Below are 25,197 nucleotides of genomic sequence, written 5' to 3' on the forward strand. Positions count from 1 at the left end.
ACGATTGTGTATTTATTCAATCAGGTCGGATTCTTAAGTGTAGGCTGACAATATTCTATTGCACGGTGAAAAACCGAATAGTTCCAAAAAATTATTTGATATTATATTATATACCTTGGTATGGTTAACTTACGATCTAATTAGAGTACGGTTATAAGTGCAGACATCTCAATATTGACGCTGAGAATATCCTAATTATTATAATTATATTAGCAGTAAGAATATTAATTTTTTTAATTTTATAAATGATGATCACTATAGCTGTTCATCGATATATTTTGTATACCTAAATATATATACTTTATCGTGTTAAATTTAGATGAACTCAGCAAATTATTGATTATTTATATCTATAAATTATTCAAACGTCAAAAGAAAAAACGGAACTTTTTTTTGTAACTCTCACATATCCATCATGAATTTAGATATTGACATTTCAGCTTTCATGAAGTCGTTAATTACAATGAAAACTATATTAAAATCAATATTTTACTAGCGAATTCTCACCTCCTTATAGAACTCTCTTGTACATCATATAATATAAGTACTAATTTACGTATAATATTATATTATTCTGTAGGTACACAATTCGTGAAAACAATACTGAATATTAATTAATTGTATGAAAATGCAACGAGGTCGGTCAGGTATAGTTTTCGAGACGTCCTAACAACGATAACGTATTATGCAAAACACACGATGATGGTTGAATAATGATAAACAAATAATGAAAACTAGGCCTATGTGGTATTAGGCTATCAAAAAGTACTCGGTGTAAATGCTATACTACTTTAAATCGAATCCAAAATAATATATAGAGAAAAAGTTTAATGTGCGCGCAAATTGTTTGACTGGACTTTTGAGTAGGCTATTCGTAGGTACTTATCGTCATCGGTAGGTACGAATATATACGACGTGCTTCGTAATACGCACGTTCGGGTCTTGATAATTTGCATACCAACGCAATTTGAGTACGCACATAATACTATTAGTTATACGGCAAACACAACATATAGACTTGGATCGTGCTGTTCAAGTAATAGTTAGGTGGAATAAGATATATATATATGTCATACGGAAGATCGGTCGGCAGAGCAAAACCGTTTATGATAATAATTTAGCAGTATGTATGTTGGACATATAGTATATATTGTACCGTAAAGTTTTGAGTGTCTTCCGCCTTATACCGGTGTATTATCTCGTGAAACTTTCGATAACTTTCCTAGTACACATTTCTAACTACGTCGTCGTATTCCGTTTGCCTTTATACTTTCCACTACATTTTGTATACCTACCTAAAATCTATATAATACTTTACAATATTGTAATTAACCCAAGCTCTGAGTTTTTTTAAAATTAAATTTACTATACAAAGAATTTGTCTCCCAGAGGAATATTTTATAGCACTGGAATTTTATTATTTTCTTACCGATCACGGATTGAAAATTTAATTGAGATGCAATAAATTAGTTACAAATGTATTTATAGATAATCATAATTTTAGTAAACAACTGAATCAAATAGTATTTTTTTAAATAGATATACTCTATGCACCTGCAATATGTTGAAAATAAAATAAATACAATTCGAAAATATTCCATATAATTCAGTCAAACAAAATTTTCTCAGATTACCTACCATTTAAATTCTAAAATTAGAGTGAATTGACCTATTAAACAATTGAAGGGCAAGATAATTATGTATAACATCTCGAAGAGTTTTGTTGATATTTTTATTAAGAAGCAAATTATGAATTTTTTGAAACTACATTTTTTATAAATTTTAAAATGATTATAAGTAACTTAATCAAAAATAAAAATAATATCAATAAAATCCTCTGAGATGCCCTAGGACCTAAATAATAATTTTAGCTTTTAAATTTTATCACAGGTCATTTAAATTGAATTTTAAAATAACAGAGCAAAATATATTATTGTTACCTAATGTAAAATTTTCAATATATAGGGTTTATAAGACGGAGACAAAAACGTTCTTTATTGATGTATAATAATTATTGTGTTATACATTTTAAACCATTTTATGTGGAAATAATATGGAATTACTCATATCCTATGGTATAAAAGTCCTTCGTTGTTTTGATGTCAGTCGTACATATATACGACGACATAAACCCATGTCACAAGACGACAGAATCTTTGGAATGTTATTACTGCAGTGGCAGACACCCCTCTGTGATCGCACGGAACCATCATTATATTATTATAATACAGGAACTATACGTAAACATCGAATAATTGAAACAGTTTTCGGCTCGTCCGTTTTCCTGACATGCAACGACGAAATTTCCGTATATTTGAAAGGTACGAATATGGCGAATTGATGAATATAATATATGAGATTTTCCGAAATTCATCGGAAAACACGTAGGTAGGTACAACGGACCATAATAGTTGTAGCATTGTATTGTATACTGTATCCTATGCCACGACGAGACGTTATTAATGTCCTGTGTATGCTGCTATATAGATTTGAAAACAAATTCAAATATTTATACACTTCGTATATCACTAGAGCTATGATGTTGACGACTTAGCACATTTTGTTCACGCTACCAAAATTATTATACTCGAATTGTATGATGTAAATTTAATTCAAGAAGACATCTAGATTACAAATATGCAAACATATTTTGCATATTTTTACATGTTTGACATTTTTTGGCATACACACACATATATTGATTCTTTTTAGATTAAGTAGCATAATATATACTTCGTGTCTTAAATTTATTTTTCAACAACCTATAAACGTAGGTAGCGCACACTTCTCGAATATTTCCTGATCAGATAATATAATTAATATTAATATATTGTTATCACCTTATCGATTATAGAATTAATAATAATATTATACGAGTATATACAATATACATAATATAATATTGTGTATGTCGTTCAAACAATACGAGATGTGTACAAAGATAATTGATATTTTTACATCCCAGTAGGTCTATAGTCTATACAATATAAAGTTGAGTACCCCGAGGAGGTTATACATCGATTGTTCCGTAAAAATATAAGAATAATCAATCATACATAGAAGGTCTTACAAAAAACATTCGGCCGTGTATATCACTTATACGCATTATATATTATATATTGTTATGTGTATAATATTATTCATAACGTTTAATATTAGATATCTAATGTTGTCTCACATTATAGATTCTAAAAGATTTATAGCATTATACATAATAGGCAGTGAAAAAATGAAAATAACTAGGAACAATTTTTAGTGATAAAAAATAATATTTTATGTTATCATAGAATAGTATTATTGAATTCAAAATTGTTTGTTAAATCAGTGATGATGTGAATAACCACCCAAGTTGTCGTAATTGTTACAAATCAATTTTAGCATAAGAGAGGTGAAAAATATAAGCGTCATATCAATATTTATTTTGAAATGAACTTATGCTGCACAATTTAACTGTAAACATTTATTAGTACTATAACAAAATCAAATGCATTATTATTAATTATAAAAAACCTCATTTATTCAGAGTCAGCTTAAATATTTTATTTTTTACGTCCATGAAACAATAAAAACAAGTAGGTTTATCAAAACAAGAAAAAATATCAGTTACTGTATTGTTCTTAAACCAAATTTTAAACCTACAGTACGTGTTGACGACAAAATTGCGTAATTTAATTTATTTTAAGCTAACACGGTCTGAGAAAGTTGTAGTACTACAATATATCACTTGAGTTATAGCTATAATAATTTATTCAAATGGGTTTTAAAATTCAATCTAATAATATTTTAATTGAAAATTAAATAAACATTTAAAAACTATTGTATAGAATTACATTTTCAACCATCTTTGACTCGTATTAAAAATTAATTATCCGTAAAGTGTAATTAATGTTATTTATTAAATAAAGAATTTTTAAAAATGAACTCGGAAAATTCAACATTCCAACTAACACGAATGAAACATTAGACCTGCAGGTATTGAAAACATCGCAAATCTGTTAGCTTTCCTACGAAAAACATATCTATACAATATAATTTAAACCTTCTGCTAACAATAACCATAATATTAATGTTAGTGGAAATCGCACAATATTAACACCATATTAATTGTATAATTTTAGTTCTAGAAATCACTCATTATGTATTAAACAAAAAACTAATAACCTTTGCTGTTGATGTTTTTAAGTTCAATAATAAACAAAAAAATTACAAAAATCGCTGAATAGCATTAAATTATTTTTCAAAATATATATGAATAGTACTCTGATAATCAACGTTGAATACCCATGATAAATTTATCGATTGCCAAAGAGAGAAAACCTTTTCTCAAAAACGGATATAAAGTAATTAACACGATAAATAATACCAGTAGTGTTTTAACAATGTGGGTGATTAAATTATTTACATGCAAATTATATAATTTTCTGGTTGAAATAAGATTTATTAACACGATATAGAAACACTAAATGATGACAGCCGAGGGGCACTTAATCAAGTAAATCAAGTAAGCATTCAGATGAGTTGCGAAGTATATTGAGGGTATAATATAATATATTGTCTCACTGCAGTACACCATTGAATTAGGTAGGTATTAAAGATATACATGTGATTTACGACTTAAAATATTTGAGTTGTATTCCAATCGAAATAATTGTATTTTAAATAATATAACGTTATAATATAGGTATATTAATTGTATTATAAATCTGTGAAATGTAATAATTGTATCTATGTGTTGCTATAAAAATAAAATTGTTGTTTGCTGCTGCTGCAGACTTCTAATTTATTGATAATAATAAGAACTATGAATCCTTAAAGAATTGACGTAATTTTGTGACCGCTCCGAGAATTTATTCCAAGAAAAACCTAGGTAATTTATTTATTCTGGGATATTCCCTAGTGATTTCGTTGAGATTGTTTCACTATTTGCTTTGTAAATTAAATTTACTAGACGCCTGTTCTCATATTTTTATATTCTTTTGATTGATTTTTTCCTGCTCGTGGATTAATATATTTGTGCGTAGACTAAATAATAATATGCCCCACAAACTACGGTAATTAGAATGATTTTAGTTTTCTATCCAAGCATAAATTACATAATAATTAATACATAAATGTAACAACAAAATCGTCTACTATTTTGAAGAGCTTATACGGTGCATAAATCAATACGAAAGTTTTGATGAAAATTAATTCAAATGTGATCATAACTTTTATATGAAAACTCTTCCAACCACCCAATAAATTTTTGTTTTACGTTTAAAAAAGTAGATAATTATTTTGTATTCTCGCATAGAATAGTATTTGAGTATTTAATAAAATATATAGCTAACTTACGTTAAATAATTTTGGGTAGAACATTTTCAATACTCTACTCTTTCAATAATCTGAGCCACTCACAAAATAAGAACTCACTCTCAGGTTTGGAAATTATTATTAAACATTATTGAATTTGTAATAAATTATCGTTTTTTCAATACAAACATTACAATACACTTTTCCAGTTACTAATGACATGTGTTTCCAATCAAAAATTATTAATCAAAATTATACTTACAAAAAAATATTTATATAAGAATTATCATTTTTATCATTTAAAACATATGGTACAATTATAATTTTATATTTCGTTCGAGTTAAAAAAAGCGTCGTTCAATTTCTATAACAAACCTGCAATTAAAGCTAGTTAAGTACTCAAAAAAAAAGTAATATGGCAGCAAAAATTTTGATAGGTACCGGATATTTTAGAATTTATACATTATAATATGATGAAAAATATCACTCGTCATGTAGATATACAAGTCTACGGATTAATTTGTACTTCTTATAGTTTTTTTTTCATACCTTAAAATTTTTTAATCAATATTTGCAGCAGAAACATTAAAAAAAAATAAAAAATTAAAAGGTTAAAAGAATAGTGACATCAGAGGAGCATGGTTTTTTCAAAGAAAATATTTGAAATATTTTACAATAACATACATGTTTTTAACAAATGCATAAAAATATAATATGTGTCAAAAATAATTAAAAATATACTGTAAAATGATTTTTAAGTTTAAACAACGAACACTGATATCTAGAAGAATGCCGGAAAAAAAGTCCCCGTTAATAAAATCATACGAAAAACATGATTGTACGTAATTATTAATTTTATTTGTAAAATAAACGCACTATATTTGACAACAATGTATTAGTGTATTACATGGTATAGCCGGTATAGGTATTATGAGTAAGATTCAAAAACGAGTAGATGATATATATTATATCAGTATATTACCTGGGTAATCTACGAAATAAACGTAATATAAATAATATTTTCACTTTATCTAATAGGTATCTTGATATCTTCTTGACAAATATAGGGCATAATATAAGAATGAAATCTGATTGAATTTGTAAAAGTGTATTTTTTTTCTTTGACTTGTAAAAAAAAATTTAATATAATTATAATACATATACCTGTAGGCTGTAACACATAATTTTGTAAAATTGTTGTAACTTTTGTAAGTTTTGTAACTTTTTTAACATATAATTATTAAATGTTTTGATAAATGTAATAATTACGTACAATCTTGTTTTTTCGTATGATTTTATTAACGGGGACTTTTTTTCCGGGGACTTTTTTCCGTTTACCATCTAGAACGGCAGTAATAATTATTTAAATCTAAATATGTATTGTTATATTAGCTTTAGCATGTGTAAAACTTAGATGTTATGTTTAATCATAGTAGTTCATAAGTATTCATAGTTTGATTTAAGTACCTATAGTAGGTATGCTATATAATTATGTAACGCAGAATTTCATAATGTATGAGTTATTGTCCAAAAACGTTCAGAAATGTGCTAAAGTACCTATCTACTAATAATACATATATATAATAATACGGAATATTACTACCTAATTATAACGTCTAAATAATCGATTTTAAATATAATTAAAATAAAATATTTTAAAGTGTATAATTGTATTAAACAATATCAAAAATCCAAAATGTATAAATATGTTAGTAAAGTTTGAATGTTACCAACCTAGATATATAGTTATAGTGTTAGGTATAGGTATATTAAAAAAAGAAAATTTGTCATGATTCAACTAGACTACTATAGAGTGAATCACAAAAAAGAAATGCACATTGATATTAATGTGTACCTATACATCAAGATGTGTGGGATGTATACTGCATACTAATTTAAATTTGTAAAAACATGATTCATCTTCATACTAGTCTAAACGTATGTAGGTAAGTAATTATTAAGAGTTTACTTATTTTATTAACATGCTATGATTTTATGAATATTCATCAGAAATTCACACACGTAATCACTATTTTTCTTTCAAATAAATACAACTATACAACATGCATGTCAATGAAAGGTGATGAAATGTATTTCAGTGGAGTTAGTCAGTGTTAGCGTTCATTTTTCTCAAACGTATAATGGCATAATTTAACTCGGTCTACAACGATCGATTTGAATACAAAGAATATTATATCAAATACATAAACTATAATATTATTTTATTTCCTATAATATCGTGAAATTTCTGTAGTTTACTAAGAAATCAAGTTTAACACCAAAGAAAAAATAATAAAAACATTCATGACATAAAATTGATTTCTTATATTGTTTAGTATACTTTTCTACTGTTACAATTTTCATAAATCCAAATACTGAAATACATAATAATATGTCGTACTTACAAATTTAAAATAAAAATGACCAAATTTGCATTTAAATAGGTATTTAAATACATAGTCGATAATTTTATAAGGGACCATTTTCCATTTCCCCGGCATTAAATACAGGTAGGTCTCAATATATTTTAAAGTTCAAGACCTTCGATGCAGTCACATTTTAGGTAAGTTTACATACAATTTGTTAAAAAAAAATTCAGCAATTCAGGAACTTTGACTTAACGCTAAGTGTGTAACCAAGTATACTCAAATCAATGTTCAATGCTGGTAGTAAAAATTAATTTTTAATGATGTCAAATAATGTCGAGTCATAACGAGGGTCAAATATTAATTAATCACATAACATTATATAAATATATTTATAGTGATTATTATAAACACAATCAGGCCCATAGTGCTGCAAACACCCACACTGCCCTTCCTAAATTTGTTTTTGTCACGCTTGAATTTAAGATATCAAAATTCAGTGTACAAAATACTACGAATAAATTACTAGTTATACACTGATACTTTTATAAAATATATTTTGTTTTAATATTTTCCAGAAATAAAACGTTTAATTATTTATAATAATAGAGATAGCTTTGTGGAAAATTCAAATATTAAAAAAAATTACTCTTATTATGTACAAACACCGATAATAATGTTGTTAGCAACTATTAAAATAGTTGTAAAAATTTCGTACAACACTATCGCAGTATGGTGAGCTGTTTTCAGAACAATAATAATTAATTACTATTGTACTCAACTCGCGTGTAAACGACAAAAACAATCTACAAAGCAGTTTTACTACAATACTTAGTCATGTCCTCTAATAATAATGACAAGAAGAAGAATAGAATATTGTACCAATATTGATTTACCATATTATGCGCACCTCTATACGTGTTGAAGTGGTATTAATAGTCGTTTTTGGTTGTATACATTGCGACCGCGTCCTTTGAAATAAATTCGAATTACACATTATATCTTACTTATGTACTAATGTCGACGACACGTCTCCAACAGGATTTCACACGATCGATTCGAATGTTCATTGCGACACTGCCACCGCCGCACAACACGAGTACACGATTAGGCCGGAACAGTCGATCTCAGTCTCACAGATGTCGACCGTATCATTATCGTTATACAGGGTGTAACAGGAAGAACCATATTAAATGAAATAAGGTTTGTACCAATCAATATTTTTTAATTTATTATTTTGTTTTACATAATATTACAGACGCTTGGCCTTTACTTATACTACACAATTAATTTATTTTTATTTTATAATACTGTAAATAAAAATTATTAAATCTGAGTTAAATACTTTTTGAAAATTTCAAAATAACTTATTTATAAATCTGGTTTTTAGAAAAATTGTGATTTTAAAATCATTTATTTAAATCACATAGTTTATTATTTTCTTTTGGATTTTTTGGGATCTCGTTATTTTTGTCAAGTAAAGAATGTTTTTCTAGTCCATAACATTTTTAATTCAAAAAATAAAAAATTTTTAAATCATTTTATGACAATTTTTATTTCAAATACTTGTTAAAATATAAATATATTTTTAAAAATGTATTTCTTTTCAATTTATCGAGTCTTACTAAAAACATTAGACATTTTAAAAAATAAAACACTTGATTTATTATTAGATAGATTTTTTTTTAATTCGATTTTTTTTTTTAAACTAGTGACAAATTAGTTATTTTGAAATTTTCAATAGACGTTAAAATCAAATTTAAAATTATTTATTTTCAGTATAAGAAAATGAAAATAAAAATGTTATATTAAGCACATCTAACGCAGGAGTCAATAAGTTATATAGAAAAATATTTGTTAGAGCAAAAGTTATTTCATTGGTGAAGTCTTCCTTTTTACACCCTGTATACGCGTACAGCCTCCGCCGTTGACACCACACCCGATTAGTAGTGATCGGGAACAACCCATTTTAGCAGTCCTGTTTGACAACCATTAGAGTAGGTACTTAATCTTTTTCGAACGTGGCATTTAAGATTCGAGAAGCTCGAAATAACCCCCCTCCCTTTTCTACTCGGTCGAGTGTAATAATATATTATTTTATTTTCAGTCCCCAATACACATCCACGTGCAAAGTCATCAGCTCTCATTACATTTTTTCTGGGATTTCTCTTTAGTTATTATTATAATTTTTTATATTAATTAATCCTCTTATAACTAAACATCAACCCCTATGTCTCACTTTATAGAATAAGTACGCAATTATTTACCATCTGCTATATAGAGAACGATTCTTCGTGCAAATAATTAATATATCATTTTGAACTAGTTCTGGAATGACAGGGTATAATTGTTATTATAATATGTAGTTATATCTTCTTTATTTGTATTTATAAATAATAATATATAAAATCGAAAAACTTGACAATTATCATCGAGTATTAAACTAAAAGGTTACAAATTAAATATTTTTATATTAATTATACCCGGTACTAATCTATAAAAAAAATATATTTTCCTTCAAAAATATAAACATTATAAAATAGTATTTGCTGTAGGTTAAAATATAAATATGCCTTATATATTATAGCATATATTCTGTATTCGTTGCATTCATACATTATATACTAGTATTTTTTATAAAATAATATAGAATCTCAGTCTCTCTCCACGTGCAAATAGTAGTATATTATATATAATATTATTATGTGTAGGTATCGTAAGGTTATGCATCTTGTTCTTGCATTTTTCACTCGGCTCATTTTATCAATGCAGATTATTATACCTATAAAAATAATAGTATACCCACACACACACATATTATATATATATTACACATATATAATTTAATACACACATATTATATTTTGTATTAAACTATATATGTACCTATGTATTGTAATATTGTATATAGTATATAACACACCGCTTGTATGGATGCATCATCATCAATCGCAATATATGACTTACTGCCGTCAGCATAACAAGAGGAATAAAATAAAAACTCACCCAAATACTACTTCGGATTATATACGTTTGTACAGTAAGTTATTCGTTGGCGTCCAACGCTTTGATAATCGAAACAAATAGTTGTGCTGAGCTGTGTAGTTTTCCCATTGCTACAAAATCTCAAAGGAAAACACAACTGTGTTTGAAATACACTAATAAATCACGTTTTCCCGTAGACCCCTTTTAATCTGCATTCAAGACTCACTGTAGTAAATCCAGGGCCGCATCTTGATGTAACGCATGACCCCCCCCCCCCACTAAAGCCCCGACGAATGTTTTCGAGGAACGTAATAGAATTTAAATTGTATCATTTCAGGAATAAATACTCCAACGTTCCATATTAAGTTAATTGAGTATTAAACACACTTGTACACCAATGTATGATATAAAATATAATTTATTAAATTGTAATATCTAATATGCCTAATTTAATCATACTAAGTACATTAAGATTAAAAGCAAATTTTCAAAAACTGTAAATTATGAAAAAAATGATTGGTACCCAGTCTACTTATAAAAATAATGATTAACTAGTGAATCAAATTGAATATTATTTTAAATATAAATATGGATTCATACACCTAATTTTTAATTATATACATATATTTTGATCAATATTGGCAATCAGTCATTTTCAGTAATTACTAATCATTATTAAGTATTGACAATAGCTGATTATTCGTTCTGGCAATGTTGACATTTCCTAGACATGATAATATAACGTTATCGAAATTGATAGTCAACATAGGCGTAATATTTAATTTACATATACTTTAGTATTAGTATTATAATATACAAGTATCCAACCCCCTCAACCCCTAATCACAGTTTTCAAAGATTATTTTCGCAAATATAATTTGGGATGTATAATTAGCATACTAATTATTTGCATGGTCAGGTGTGAAATTTTTTTGTTATCCGTTTATAAACAGTATTTTAATTTTTGTATGTCACCCAGTGGCATCCGCAGGAAGGGGGCTAACGCGCTGAAGCCCCCCCCCCCATCACCCGTAAAATTGTTTTTTGTTTTTATATTTACCTCGATTAAATATAGTTTCTTAAATCGTGTGTTTACCTATTTATTGAAAACAATGCAAACCATATTGTCCTAAACTGGCTAAACTCCCATAAGGTTCATAGATAATATTTTTATACATTTCATAGTCGGCAGTCATGATTAAAGATACTATTTTTAGTCGTGCCATAGTCCATATAAATCTATAATCTATGATGACAAGTTGAACTGATGTTAGAAACACTATTCGTCTATCCAAACATCGTTATTATCCGATGCCCGAGTTACCCTGTCAAACCTGTAACAGCTGAGTAATTATTTATTTTCAAGCCCCCCCCCCCCCCTCCACTGAAAAATCCTGCGTACGCCACTAATGTCACCCTATTCATTCCGCCATCAAAAACTAGAAACAAAATCAAAAAGTAGTAAGATATAGGTTTCAAGAGTGGTTAATCGATACTAATTAGTTTAAAAAAATACCTATTGTGATTCATAGATTTTATGGAAAGCATTGATGAAACTTATCAATCAATATTACGGAGATTTACGTACTCCGTCGATGTTACCAACAACATTTGAGGTGTTAACCAGCATTACAAACGTCACTTTTATTAAATAGTTATTATATACTGACATTGCCAGAGTTTTCAACATTGACGTCACATCGCTGTATAATATCGAAATGCTGCGTATGCACAAAGTCTTACCCGATAGTCTCCGAGTTGCCAACAAAACGGAATAGACATTAAGCACGGTGGCGAGCAGGCCGTACCACACGGACCACAGGCTGTTGAGCTGACAGAAATGTGTTTTACCACCTCCGTAGTTGCCGTTTTCAGCCATCACGTCCGGCTCGCAAACATCTCCCCCGAGCGTTTTTGAACCTGTAGAAATTGAAAAAAAAACTAATCAATATAACAGTATAGGATTATAGCATGTCATATATTATATCGTATTATAAATATAATATATAAATAAGTAAATTGGGAAATGTCGTTACGGTGATATGGTCGGCTATGTGGTGACTTTAAAGGGGAATTTACATTACATTTGCCATTGAATTTTAGTTGCATTAAAACCAAAAAATTATTATTGTTGGCTATGCAGTATACACCTTCGAAGTAGTTACTCCGCCTATACAGAAAGAATCTATTTATAATACTAGAAAATTATATAACGTATACTTTTTTCACGAACAAAATTTTAAAATACATAATAATAAATTTACTTAAATTGATTCGGTATAAAAATTAGAACTCTAAGCATTAACCATTCAAGCAATTGACAGTGTCCACGTGCCTCATGACGGTAAACATAGAGTTACCGAATTACCGTTAAAATCTTGGGGCGCTTCTATATAGGTAATTATTATTAAACACGTTATTCTTTCTGCATATATCTGTAACTGCTTATATAATAGAGGTAGGAGTGCGTCGAGAGTATTTGTCAGAGGCGCTAATAACGATGATAACAATAATAACGATTAATATATTATTTTATTCTTAATGTAAAAGACGCGATTTCAATTTTTTATACATGATTTAACATCAAAACATTTTATATTTTATTTATGTGTACTTAATAATTTGAGAGCCATCAAAATGTTGCAATGAGACGAAAGAGACGTGGAATGAAAAAATTTAACACTTCTGGTTTACACCATATACCTATAGTATACATTATATTATTCATAGGTAATATATCGTCACGTTATCCTGACGAAATACTTATAATAGTATAGACGACAATATATAGTTTGGAACTTGAACATTTATCATTCCCTTCCGTGGGAATTAAATACACAGGACTTTTGACCCCCTCGAGCAAATAGATGTATCTACATAACAATAATATATTTATATATAATAATATATAACGTAATTATTAAACTTTATCCGATACTGCAGTTTATACTGTCCTACATGGCTATATATAATAAAGGCAAATATTTAATAGTCAAAAACTGAAATATATATACCTATTATTGATAGTATGATAAATTGAAAGTTGGTATAAAATATATACAAAATAATTATTAGTGCACATTATACAATACGTGTGTCTCACTATAGTCGGATAGTACAGCACAACCATAACATTTTTTGTATTTACTATCAATGGATATTTTTTCTCTCTGAAGTATCAATGTAAGAAAAACTTTAAAAACGTAGGCTTATAATGTTTTTAGATATCAATCTAAAATTATTATTATTATTATAAAACTGCTGCATTATTGCACTTACTATACGTATCATTAAACACGTCGACGCCGCCGCCACAGACGCGTAAATTTAAAATTTAAATATATCACACATTATCCCGTCGGGGTACATAATATACGCGTCAGTGTGATTTATAACCATATTCGTATCATTGTTGCACACTCAGCTATAAACGTAGTTGTAACAAAAATAAATAATAACTATAATAAATAATAATATTATTGTGTATACATTGGCTGGTAAAATCAACTGTCGATTATACACACACAGCTCACCATCAAATTGTTTTAATGAAACTTTTATAAATTTTAATTCTAACCGTCTATAATATTGTCATTATTCTGATATTTTTTTCCGTCACCGAAAGCATAATGACGTTTGCGTGTGACCGATGAAATATGTTCGATTATAGGGTGATTGCACTCGACTTATTTACGTTACAATGCACCGGATACACCCGAAGCGACAGTTTCGTGTTTCCTATTTATTATGTTGTAATGTGTAGGTATAGCGTATAGGTAATAATATATTATTACCTGATGTTTTCAATAAGCACGCTCACTACTATTTTTCCCTTTGATGATGAATTTATTCTGATTTTGAATTTTGAAATTTTTATGTTCCCATATATGCAATTACCACATATTTTCAGTTATTCAGAATTTCTATAGGTACCATTTTTAGGAGTTTCGTGTATATCGATTAATACTTCTTTTTTTGAAATAAGAATTATAATTTTTTTAATTATTACTTTATCGTCAAACTGTTATATGATTATTTAAAAAATCTTGGTTTATGAAATGTATTTGCTCATTTATATTTATATGCGTTAACGCGAACCAAAATATATGTGTCAGTGACCAAACACAAAAAACTGAACACAATAGATAATATATTATATTATAGGTGCCTACATTTATTATAATATTATTATGATGGGATTTAAAACAGATCATATTTCTGCATTTTATAAATTGTGCATAATGCAATACTTTATACTTGTTTCGGCAAAACTAGTGTACAGCGTATCATATTATTATACGTATGAGTAGTATTGAGTACCTACTTGTTTGTTATCATTAATATTATTTTTTTTTTTATTGTTCGAGTTGGTGTTGTTGTTATGCCTGTAATATGAACCTTGCATCGTCGAGTTACAATTTCATTTTTATACATGGTGCAATTGATATCAACAAAACGATGCGGGGGGTTATTATTATTTTAAATTTTGATCTGCCAGAGTGTTTCGCGTTTTCCAACAAAAAAATTAGCTGAATTTGAAAACATCAGCATAATGTATATTATCTTTATAACACGCTAATACTCGGGCATCAATTTCTATTGATGTCTCGATTCTCATTAAACTTTGCATTATAACATATTTTTGTTGTTGTTCGAATTTCTATACAATTTTTCTGTTATAAACGCATAAATGAAGTTTAGGAGTAATTCTAGCTTGTCTAGCTTGATGACTTGAGGGTATTGAGAAGAGGCTACGTCCTCTATAATTAAACTTATTGGGTGCGGATATAATGATTTACTTAGATCAACCATCGATTTGGTTAAAAATTTTAATAGGATGTTTGAGTAATCGGAGAGTAAACTGTGGTGATGTACGCATAGAACTTAATAGCAATTTCTATATTTATCGATGTAAACTATTGTAATATGTTGTAAATTATTTGTAAATTATTATGCATTATCAACGGTATAACTGTTAAAAATGTCAAAATTATCAATAAGTTAGATAATCTTGTCAGAAGAGTTGTTAGTATAGATTGATAGTAGGATCACGTAAGGTACGTATAAGTTTGACTTAGTCCGAAGTGAAAATTTAGTAACATATTTTAGAATGCATATACAAGAATTTAGTTTAATATTCGTTTAGTATTTGTTGACTCAGTTAAATGTCTTATTAATGTAGAACTGTAAACATTTAGGAATTTTGTACTTAGTGAAGTTTAAATTAAGATTTTATTAAATATAAATCGAGGAAAAATGTAGTATTCGAGATCAGAAGTAATGTGAGTGGATTCCATTTCGTTAATTATTATTGACTATAATTATCCTGTTTTAATACCAGATTTCAAAACGAGAAAGATGATTAGATGTGGAATCCCAACGATTGAATTTTCGTGAACTGAGAGAATTGGTTTATCGTCTTAGCATTCGGTGACAAAAATAAAGAGTACAGGGCTTATTCGCTATAAAAACGTTCAATAAGACAGTAGATGTTATTTCACCTAGGGGAACCATCCCAGCTTGTTATATACAAATTGCTGAGAGGCAAGAGTGATAACGGGTGTCGAATTGACGATCGTTTTGATAGGATTTGAGAAGTGTAGGAAAAAAACAAGAGGTAAGATTTTCTTTGTTTAAAAAGGACGCTTGTACAACATCGAGAAAAGGTGCGGTGTACCTCATACTAATAGTACCACGGCATTTCTTTATAATGATATTTAAAAGAAACGAGATATCCTCCTAAAACATTTTTTTGTTTATGTGGTATATTATAAACAATCCAAGTAAAATTATTTTGTACAAAATTGATCAAAGATGAATGACAAAAATGGTGTTGGTACGAAAACCTCCTCAGACTTGACCGATAGGTTTGCAGTATACAAAAGTGTAACAAACAAAATGTTATTTTATATACATATATAATTACCTGCAGTTGTTGCGTATACATTTGAAACCGCAAAGCATCTGCACTGATACAAAATTCGTGCGTTTAAGTAACGGTACATAATATTATACAGTACTAGACGACCGCGGTGATTTTAAGGAAATAATTATAGTTTATTTATTTTCTCTAACGTCATACAACGTTACCTATATTATTTTTATTATTATAATAACCGACCGATCACTCTGTAGGTATACGAACGTTTCATTGATATTATAATATTATGCATTCCACCGATTTATGTGTTATTATTTTTACGCAACTAGAATACGTTTAATTGGTTAATTTTACAAGTTTGAATATACATAAATAGGTAGCTATGTTGAGGCTTAACAGTGTCTCGAGGGCTAAATGCATAATATGTATAATATAATATAAATTCGTTGAATAATAATTATATCCAATTATCCTATTAGCCCAAGTGCACTACTTGTCTTCTAAACTACATATTATATTATATTATGTACAATACACTCATAACATAGTATGTTATATACAGAACGAATTCATCAATCAGACTGTATTATGATTTTCGTAAATATTATCATTAAGCATTGGTTCTCATTTTGATTATTATGAAATATAATATATATTATATTTATATTATTATGGTATTGCGTTTTACTGGTTTATATTTTCAGGTTCATACCGTAAAGTTTACGGCGTACACGATACAAGGAATTATCTTATTGAGTTCAATATTACAAAAATTCGGTGGTACGAACATTGTTTTTTTTTATTTATACTTTCTAGTTTCTACTGTGCTATTTCCCATCGCATTACATTATGCAAAACTAAAAGACAATTATATCCTCGGGAGTGAAAATCACATTTTTTTTAATGATTGTAAAATTATTATTAATCAGTAATTTTTTTCTGGATGATATGAAATACTTGAATTGGAATTTTGCAAATTAATAATTTATTAACTCACTTTACTCACTATGATGAACTACAATTATTCATGAGATGAACGACAAGTAGTGAATTCGACGAAGAACATTTACACTGATTAGTAACCTAGAATATTCGTGTTACTAAAATCACAAACCGTTATTTATAGTACACATAAATTTAATATTTGCATAAAACGAAAAATAATAAAATACGTCGTAAAATATGATATTCGTTTGTAAAAAATATGTATTCACAACACTAGTTGGGTACATTAAACATAATATACTCGTAGGTACTATGTATATTCCACTGTTTGTACACGCATCACGCAGTTATTATCATAATATTATTAACATATTATTATATTTTATAGATTCTCTACGCATTTTATCGATGGAAAAAAAAAACGAAAATACTTGTTAGTAATATCCTAACGCGTGTAGTTCAAATGCACTACACAAACATCGTTATTCGAGCTTTGTGCACAGCAAATATAATAATAACTAATTAAAGTTTCGTAAATATTGCAGTTTAACAATTAACCGCTCCAGTTCGCCGCGGGTTACGCAGCCCGTTAGTTTCTATTCCCATAGATCCTCGGATGTTTACTGAATGCAAAGCTTATAATAATTTGGAGGTCATTTCAAAAACCGACATCAACATAAGCCAGCTCGAGGATAATGCTCCGTAAAACTGTTTGAATACATTCCGACATTCGTGATGCATATACAATACAGCTGTAATATATTATTATTATAGTTACCGCAGGAATTTAATAATAATAATATTATATAATTCTGATATCACACGAAGCTTATCAAAGCGATCGAAATAGTACATATTATATTTTAAAAAAGTAATCGAATATTGATGACACAAAACAAAATAAATACATATTATGGCATTACTTTGGTAATTTTTAACGCTCACACTAATCTAATAATTATTCCAACATCAAACGTGTAGATAGATATCTGACTTTTTAATTGAATTTGGTATCTAATATCTATGAACTATACACAGTAGCCCGCATCATGTAAATTATTATGTAATATATTTCATTGAACAGTGGTATAAATATTAAATACTATTATTTTACTTATTATATGGAATGATCACAATATACTTTCTTTGAAAACTGTAATACTATACTATAAATTATTATGTTTACTGCCTCTAGTCAGCAGATAAATGTTAAAATGTTTTTCTTAGATAAACCGTACACAAATATTTCTGTGTTTATATATTATATTACAAGTGAATTTATTTTGGTACCACTTTGTTATCTTTTCCTATGAACAGCTCTTATCTGGGTAGAAATAATTCTCAAAATATCACCTTGTATTATTGAAAATACAACATTGAGTCTGTAGATAGACTACTCAATATCCATAAGTTCTATAGGTTTTGAAGAGGTTAATTCCTAATTCTTAATATGTACTTTCAATAAGTGCACGGCAAACTATCGACAGTCATCGAAAAATATATTTCGAAGAATTATTGTAAGAAATGTGTGGTTTTAAAAATGTTCTGGTCAAAATGGTTTAAATCAAAATTTAATGATTTTAAATTGAATTCCATAAATAATCAACACGCCCCTATCCCTTATTATTCTCCGTAGAGAGAAAACCGAGAATATAATATTATAATGACAAACATCATCTCCGTTTGTATCCTTATTAAGGTTATTTTTAATATATACTCAATTTTATATTACCATTTTAGCCATATTTATGTTGATTTTTATCATATTGATATTATATGGGTAATATGAATATTATGTAAATTACATTTTGTTTGTTATAAACAGACATACTTTATTGAATACTGTACCTAACTAAAAACATAATGATAGAATAAGATGATAAAGATTAAAGGTTGCCATATTATATAAAATCTGGATATGTATGAGTAGTATATAGCCAAAGTATGGTAAGTACCTAATAAGTAATAAGGATTTAAAATCAATATATATATACATATATATTAACATTATGGTCTTTGAAACTGTTGTGGTTGAAATACGGATTATTTGTTTATTGAATTCCTTGTCCGGTGGCTTTCTAACCCAAAACTTCATATTTTTTTTTTTTACCGGAAGTTGACGATATTCTTTGATCTCAGAATTTATGTTTATATATATTATTTATTTGTATACTCGTACTATCGATACCATCGTTTCGTTTACTTGTATTGAAAACAAATAAGAATTCCAAAGAATTAGTTATAATTGTGTTCATCTAATATTATGTTGCAATACACAAAAAATATTTGTATTTTGTGGCATACGCACGAATGATGTTGTATTGTCGGAATTTCAATCCGAACACTATTCGGAGGATACGACAATGATTTAATAATCGTTTAAAAACAATGTTCGTTCCCCCTTATAATTTGTCGAGGATTCACTTTCTTTACGAATAAAGGATAATAAATTATTTTTAATGTACCAGAATAAAAAAAATAAATATTGTCTAAATGTTTACTCCTTACAAGTGTACGCTTATTATTTTAAAGTTATAATGGCCCGCACTAAATATGAGAGGATCTCATTTAAAATAAAATGTACACCATCGTTTTTGTTAGTATAATATTTTATGAAACTATGCCAAATAAAGATAGTATAGGAAATAAAATAAAATATTTTATAAAAATAAAAACTTACGAGCAAAACGTTTTTTAATAATACCTAATCTCAAATTTCGGTACCACAATACCTTCTCAAGTTTTGAAGTAAGACAACGTTAAAACCATAAATATAATTACATGATATTATAACTATTTTAAAACTTTGAGATAAAATCCCAAATCTTTTATGAATTTATATTTATGAGCACAGTGCACACTGCGAAGAAAACAATACGTTTCTTATACTAATTTAAAATTTTGTTTTCAATGGAAGAAATTACTATATTAAATATTATAACAGTCATACATTATACACAATTTATATATTATTCTAAAAAAATATTTTGTATTGTGTACCTATACATATATTTATATATAGTTTTTCGCAATACAATAATATACTATTAATGTAACATACTGATGATAAACTTTTTTTTTTAATTTTTTTTTTTAAAGTTTTAAAGACGACATTAGCTCAAGCACTAAGTATTATTACGATGAAGCCTTGGAAATCACATTTATTCAACCGCTTAGCGGACATGATCGGATATTCGGTAACATCGCAGGCGGTTTTATCATCGTTATACCAACTAGCCGGGTTTTGTTCAATAGTCACAGGTCCAATGAGTTTCGGTACCTCTTGAATACTAAGTTTGACTATATAATATTGTTGCCTTGGAAAAAAAAAATATAAGAAATAACTTAATATTATATCGTGTAATTGAGAATTTATCGTCGAGTGGCATTGTGCATTTATTCCGGGGTGAACGGACTGCGACAATTTACCAACCCCCGCGCTACCGTCTGTGAAATATTTTATTAATACAGTATAATAATATATATTAATACATTCGAGGCACGAACGACGAAAAAATAATCAAATTTCACAAAAAATTTTTGATTTACGTGCAAAAAAAGGCGTTGAATTTATGTATTTTTCGTTTAAAATTTAACGTGAAAAGGATCATATAAATAAAACAGCTCATTTATTGAACGCGCTATTGTTTTGAGAAAAAGCCAGTGATGACAAACGTAATGAAAAGTTGTCGGCTGTTTCGTTAAATAATGTATTATTATAATACGTCCTTCAAACACTATGCACAATAACTGATTTACCGCAACGTTAAGCAAAATTTTGTTCGTCGACTGATGACGATAAGTCTGTCGAAATAATTTGACAGAATTCAGTGGCATTGTTATTTTGAACCCCATTTTGACCATCGTTTTCAAACAATAAGTTTTTGTGCGTTCGATTAACTATTCAAACACTCACTAAATTGCACCTGTACGACGAATGGCAATGTTAATAAATTATGAGAATATTGAGATACGATATATGTATATATCAATATCAGTTATCACGAATTTGATAATTATTACATCACGCTGCAATATTTGAATTGCACTTACTAACGTATATAATATTATATAAGAGAAATATGTATTATAAAATATTTTGGTTATTTTTTTAACGACATTTCAATTTTTCATATTTTTATTATTAAACAACTATATCGATAACAGTCATAATTTTATCTTAATAGGTTATATTTTGGGATGATTCAATTTTTTTTCTCCAAAAAATTACTTTTATTTATAAAAATATTATGTTTGTAGCTAAATTGGAGGTATATAGACGAGTCGTTTACTTTTAAAAGAAGTAAAATTTGTTGTGGTTTATTTTATGCATTTATAGTAATTTAAAAATTTGGTTAATGTGTGAATAGGACATACATATACAGACAACAGACATATATAAGTGCTGATGCAGTTTTTTTTTAATAATCAAAAGTTTTATTTTTAGTTCTAGGTTTTACTCAACTCTATTGTGAAATATAATCGACTCGACTATTATAATAAGAATAAGAATAGTATGAATGTCGAACATTCAACCACTTTCTTGTATGCATGTTATTATGGCAATTATTTTAACATAAAATAATATTCATTTGTACATTTTTTTGCTTCTTTTACGTTGTATTTTGTTTATATTACTATTATAATATTAGATAGTAAATTAGTTTCGTTCTTTTATAACATCTATATAAAATAAGTACACCTGGGCTTATAAGGTGTACGGCGTATATTAATATAATTATAAAAAAAAATTGAGTAATAATATATCTATTTAAAAATATGCAAAACATATTATGAAATAATGAACTAGAGTACCTAAAAAATCGAGAACTACGACATTGTATCGTCCACCGCCCGGAAGTATCTACCAATATATTTACCTTTGTGTACCTAATGCATAAAATATAAAACGAAATGGAGCGATAAATTCTCAAAGCTCGACAGTTTTACCCCGGTCGAATTACAACACGCGTGTGCAATGTGCATACCTACTTCTCACAGTCACATATAACATAAAATAATATTAGAATTTATGCAGTATAATAATAGTAATAATTGCCGTTTCGCGTTTTCACGCGTACGCCTAAAAGAGAGTTATTTTCAGTCGAATATGTCCAGCGGTCACGTTATACCACAACAAAATGGTAAACTCAACGTCCCCATGTAGGGTGGCTGAAGGAATTGTAATTCCATTTTCACGAATCACTGCTGTATTCCGGGCATTAATTTAATTAACTTTTCCAAGTAGAAAATGCTAATTTTGCGTTTTAAATACTATCAGACCTATAATTTTATTTGCATTCACTGTTTTTTAGTGTTTGGTTGGGAATCATAAAATATTTTGCTGATTCTTCAAATCAGGTTTCGAAAAACTGACGACAACATTGTCGATTATCATAAACACAAAGTATTATACCGTTCTTCCACTTTCGAGGTGCACGGGAACTGCATGTCGTATGAATATCGTAATATTACCCTCCTGTGTTTGTACACCGTTTATAATGTTTATACACCACCGTATGTTTGGTTTAGGTGCAGAATTTAATACTGACATATCATACTGGATCAACGCATATTAATAATATATTAAATAATGTAATATATTATGCAAATCGTTAACCATACAGACGCGATGTCGTGAATAATTCTTGTCATGCGTATTATAAGGCACATAATATTAGTTGTCTTTTGCGATTAATAAACCTATATAATACATATTATATGATATATCCGATGATAATAATTAATAAGTAATAACCAATATAGGTATCGAATATATAAAATATGTTTCAATAACTCATTTTCGATGTTTATATATACAAAATAAAATACTATGGATAAAATAAAATAAATTATTAATCATTATTGTAAGAGATAATATTGTAGTTTTACGGTAAACGAAATCGTATTTTGTCACAATCCATATCAATATTATAATGTAAGACACTTCGGCTTTTTGATTAAGTTATAAAATACCTACATTATTATGACCTAATTGTTTGGAAATTATTTTTTTTTTAACGAATTGTTATTAAACCTCAAAAACGAAGAAGATTATAATATTTTATATTATATATTGTAAAATAATAATATGGCGTTATCTACAGTAGGAAAATTAAAGAAACTATACATAGAAGAACAAATAAAAATGAAATTGAAATAGAACCTTTAAGAATACCGTACTGGTCACTTTAAGATGTTCTACAAAAAAGGATATCCTGTTCTTGCAGTCTAAACTCAATTTTTATCAATAGTAACTAATAAACATAGACGCGTTTTGACTGTTTTGAGGTACATTCACTTTGAAAAAACTATATAAAGTAGATGCATGTATGTTTTGATCTACCTATTAAATATAATAAATATTTTGATTCAGTAACATATTATGGCGCATACCTATCTTATAAGACACCGCAATGTTTGATGTTATTTTTTCATTGTTATTTCACCAAACAAGCGTTGAGCATAACATTAATATATCATCATAAATCATGATATTATATAAAATAACATCAAATAAATAAAACGTGGTTATATAAAATATTCCATGTAAAATACACACCATTATGTGCAATGCGCATGGTTTTTGTTTTCATAATAATATAAATAAAACCCGAAAGATGTGTACAATGTAGGTACGTGTATAATATCATGAAATACCTACTCTATTTTGATATTGTTTTAAGGAGTTGTGTGAAAACAGTATACTACTTATGAATGCGTTTCTCATTGTTTTTAAATTCTTTACTATTATTTACGTAGCTTATAATTTTGTAATGTTTTAATCCAAAAATAAATATAATAAATAATTCTCATTTTGTTTGTTTGCACAAAATAAAGCGTACACACAATATATCAACATGACATGCATAAAATGTATACCTATTTACGTTCATTTAAATCACTATATACGCATTTATAGTACATACCTATATATATGTATGCTTAATACACACCAACGATATATTTTTGTTCATCAAAATAGTCGTTTTTATTTCTAACAAATATTTAAGCCGATGAAGAAGATTGTATTTAACTCGTAGGTCGTTGAAATATGTAAGTTAGTAAAGTCAATCATATTTGAGTTCTTGTAGATAAACTTTTTTAATAACTGCTTAACAGCATCTTATAATGCTATATATATATATATATTATATATATATGTATAGTATGTATTAAGTATATCGAATCTGTAATGTATTTGATGCACCTACGGTTACCATCATTATCATTATGATCATATTTATCATCGAAAAAAGGTCAACACCATAATGAAAAATAATCAATCATTTCAAACGATAGTTCTCCGGACATTCGTATTATCAATTTAGAATTCCGCAACGGTTACGGAGAGGTATCTACATAATAATAATATGAAATATGCATACATATATACACAGTATACGTATAACAATTCGATTGGCTTAGGTTTAGAATCCACATCTACGCTAGAGTCCATATAATATATGACTACACTCGGCTATATAAAAATAGCCGTCAGAGTTTGTAAAAAAATATATATATAAATAAATAAATAATACGAAGGGTTCGGGGGGCTATTAAAAGAACCGTAATGAAAATCAATAGCGGAAAAAATAAAAAAAATAATTTAGAGTTGTATAAATATTGTATCCTGCACCCGACCACTCCCGTGCTGTGGTGTACGGCGTATTATTATTATGTGTATGTAGGCGCGAGGGCGGCGTTGCCATCGCGCATGTTACTTTT

The 25,197-nt window shown here is 27.8% G+C and overlaps 1 protein-coding gene across 1 annotated transcript in view; it reads right to left on the minus strand.

The window, feature by feature from the left end:
• The window catches only part of tinc (transmembrane protein tincar), a 72,481-nt gene that overhangs the window by 15,378 nt on the left and 31,906 nt on the right, over positions 1-25,197 (minus strand). The window contains exon 2 of the mRNA XM_015519263.2: positions 12,387-12,563. Within this exon, the coding sequence (XP_015374749.2) occupies positions 12,387-12,522 (136 nt within the window). The 5' untranslated portion in view covers positions 12,523-12,563. The remainder of the gene's footprint in view (positions 1-12,386; positions 12,564-25,197) is intronic.

This window comes from Diuraphis noxia, unplaced genomic scaffold (assembly GCF_037042655.1).
Source record: "Diuraphis noxia isolate RWA-SAM2 unplaced genomic scaffold, SU_Dnox_SAM2 contig0003, whole genome shotgun sequence".
In the NCBI taxonomy this organism is placed as follows: domain Eukaryota; kingdom Metazoa; phylum Arthropoda; class Insecta; order Hemiptera; family Aphididae; genus Diuraphis; species Diuraphis noxia.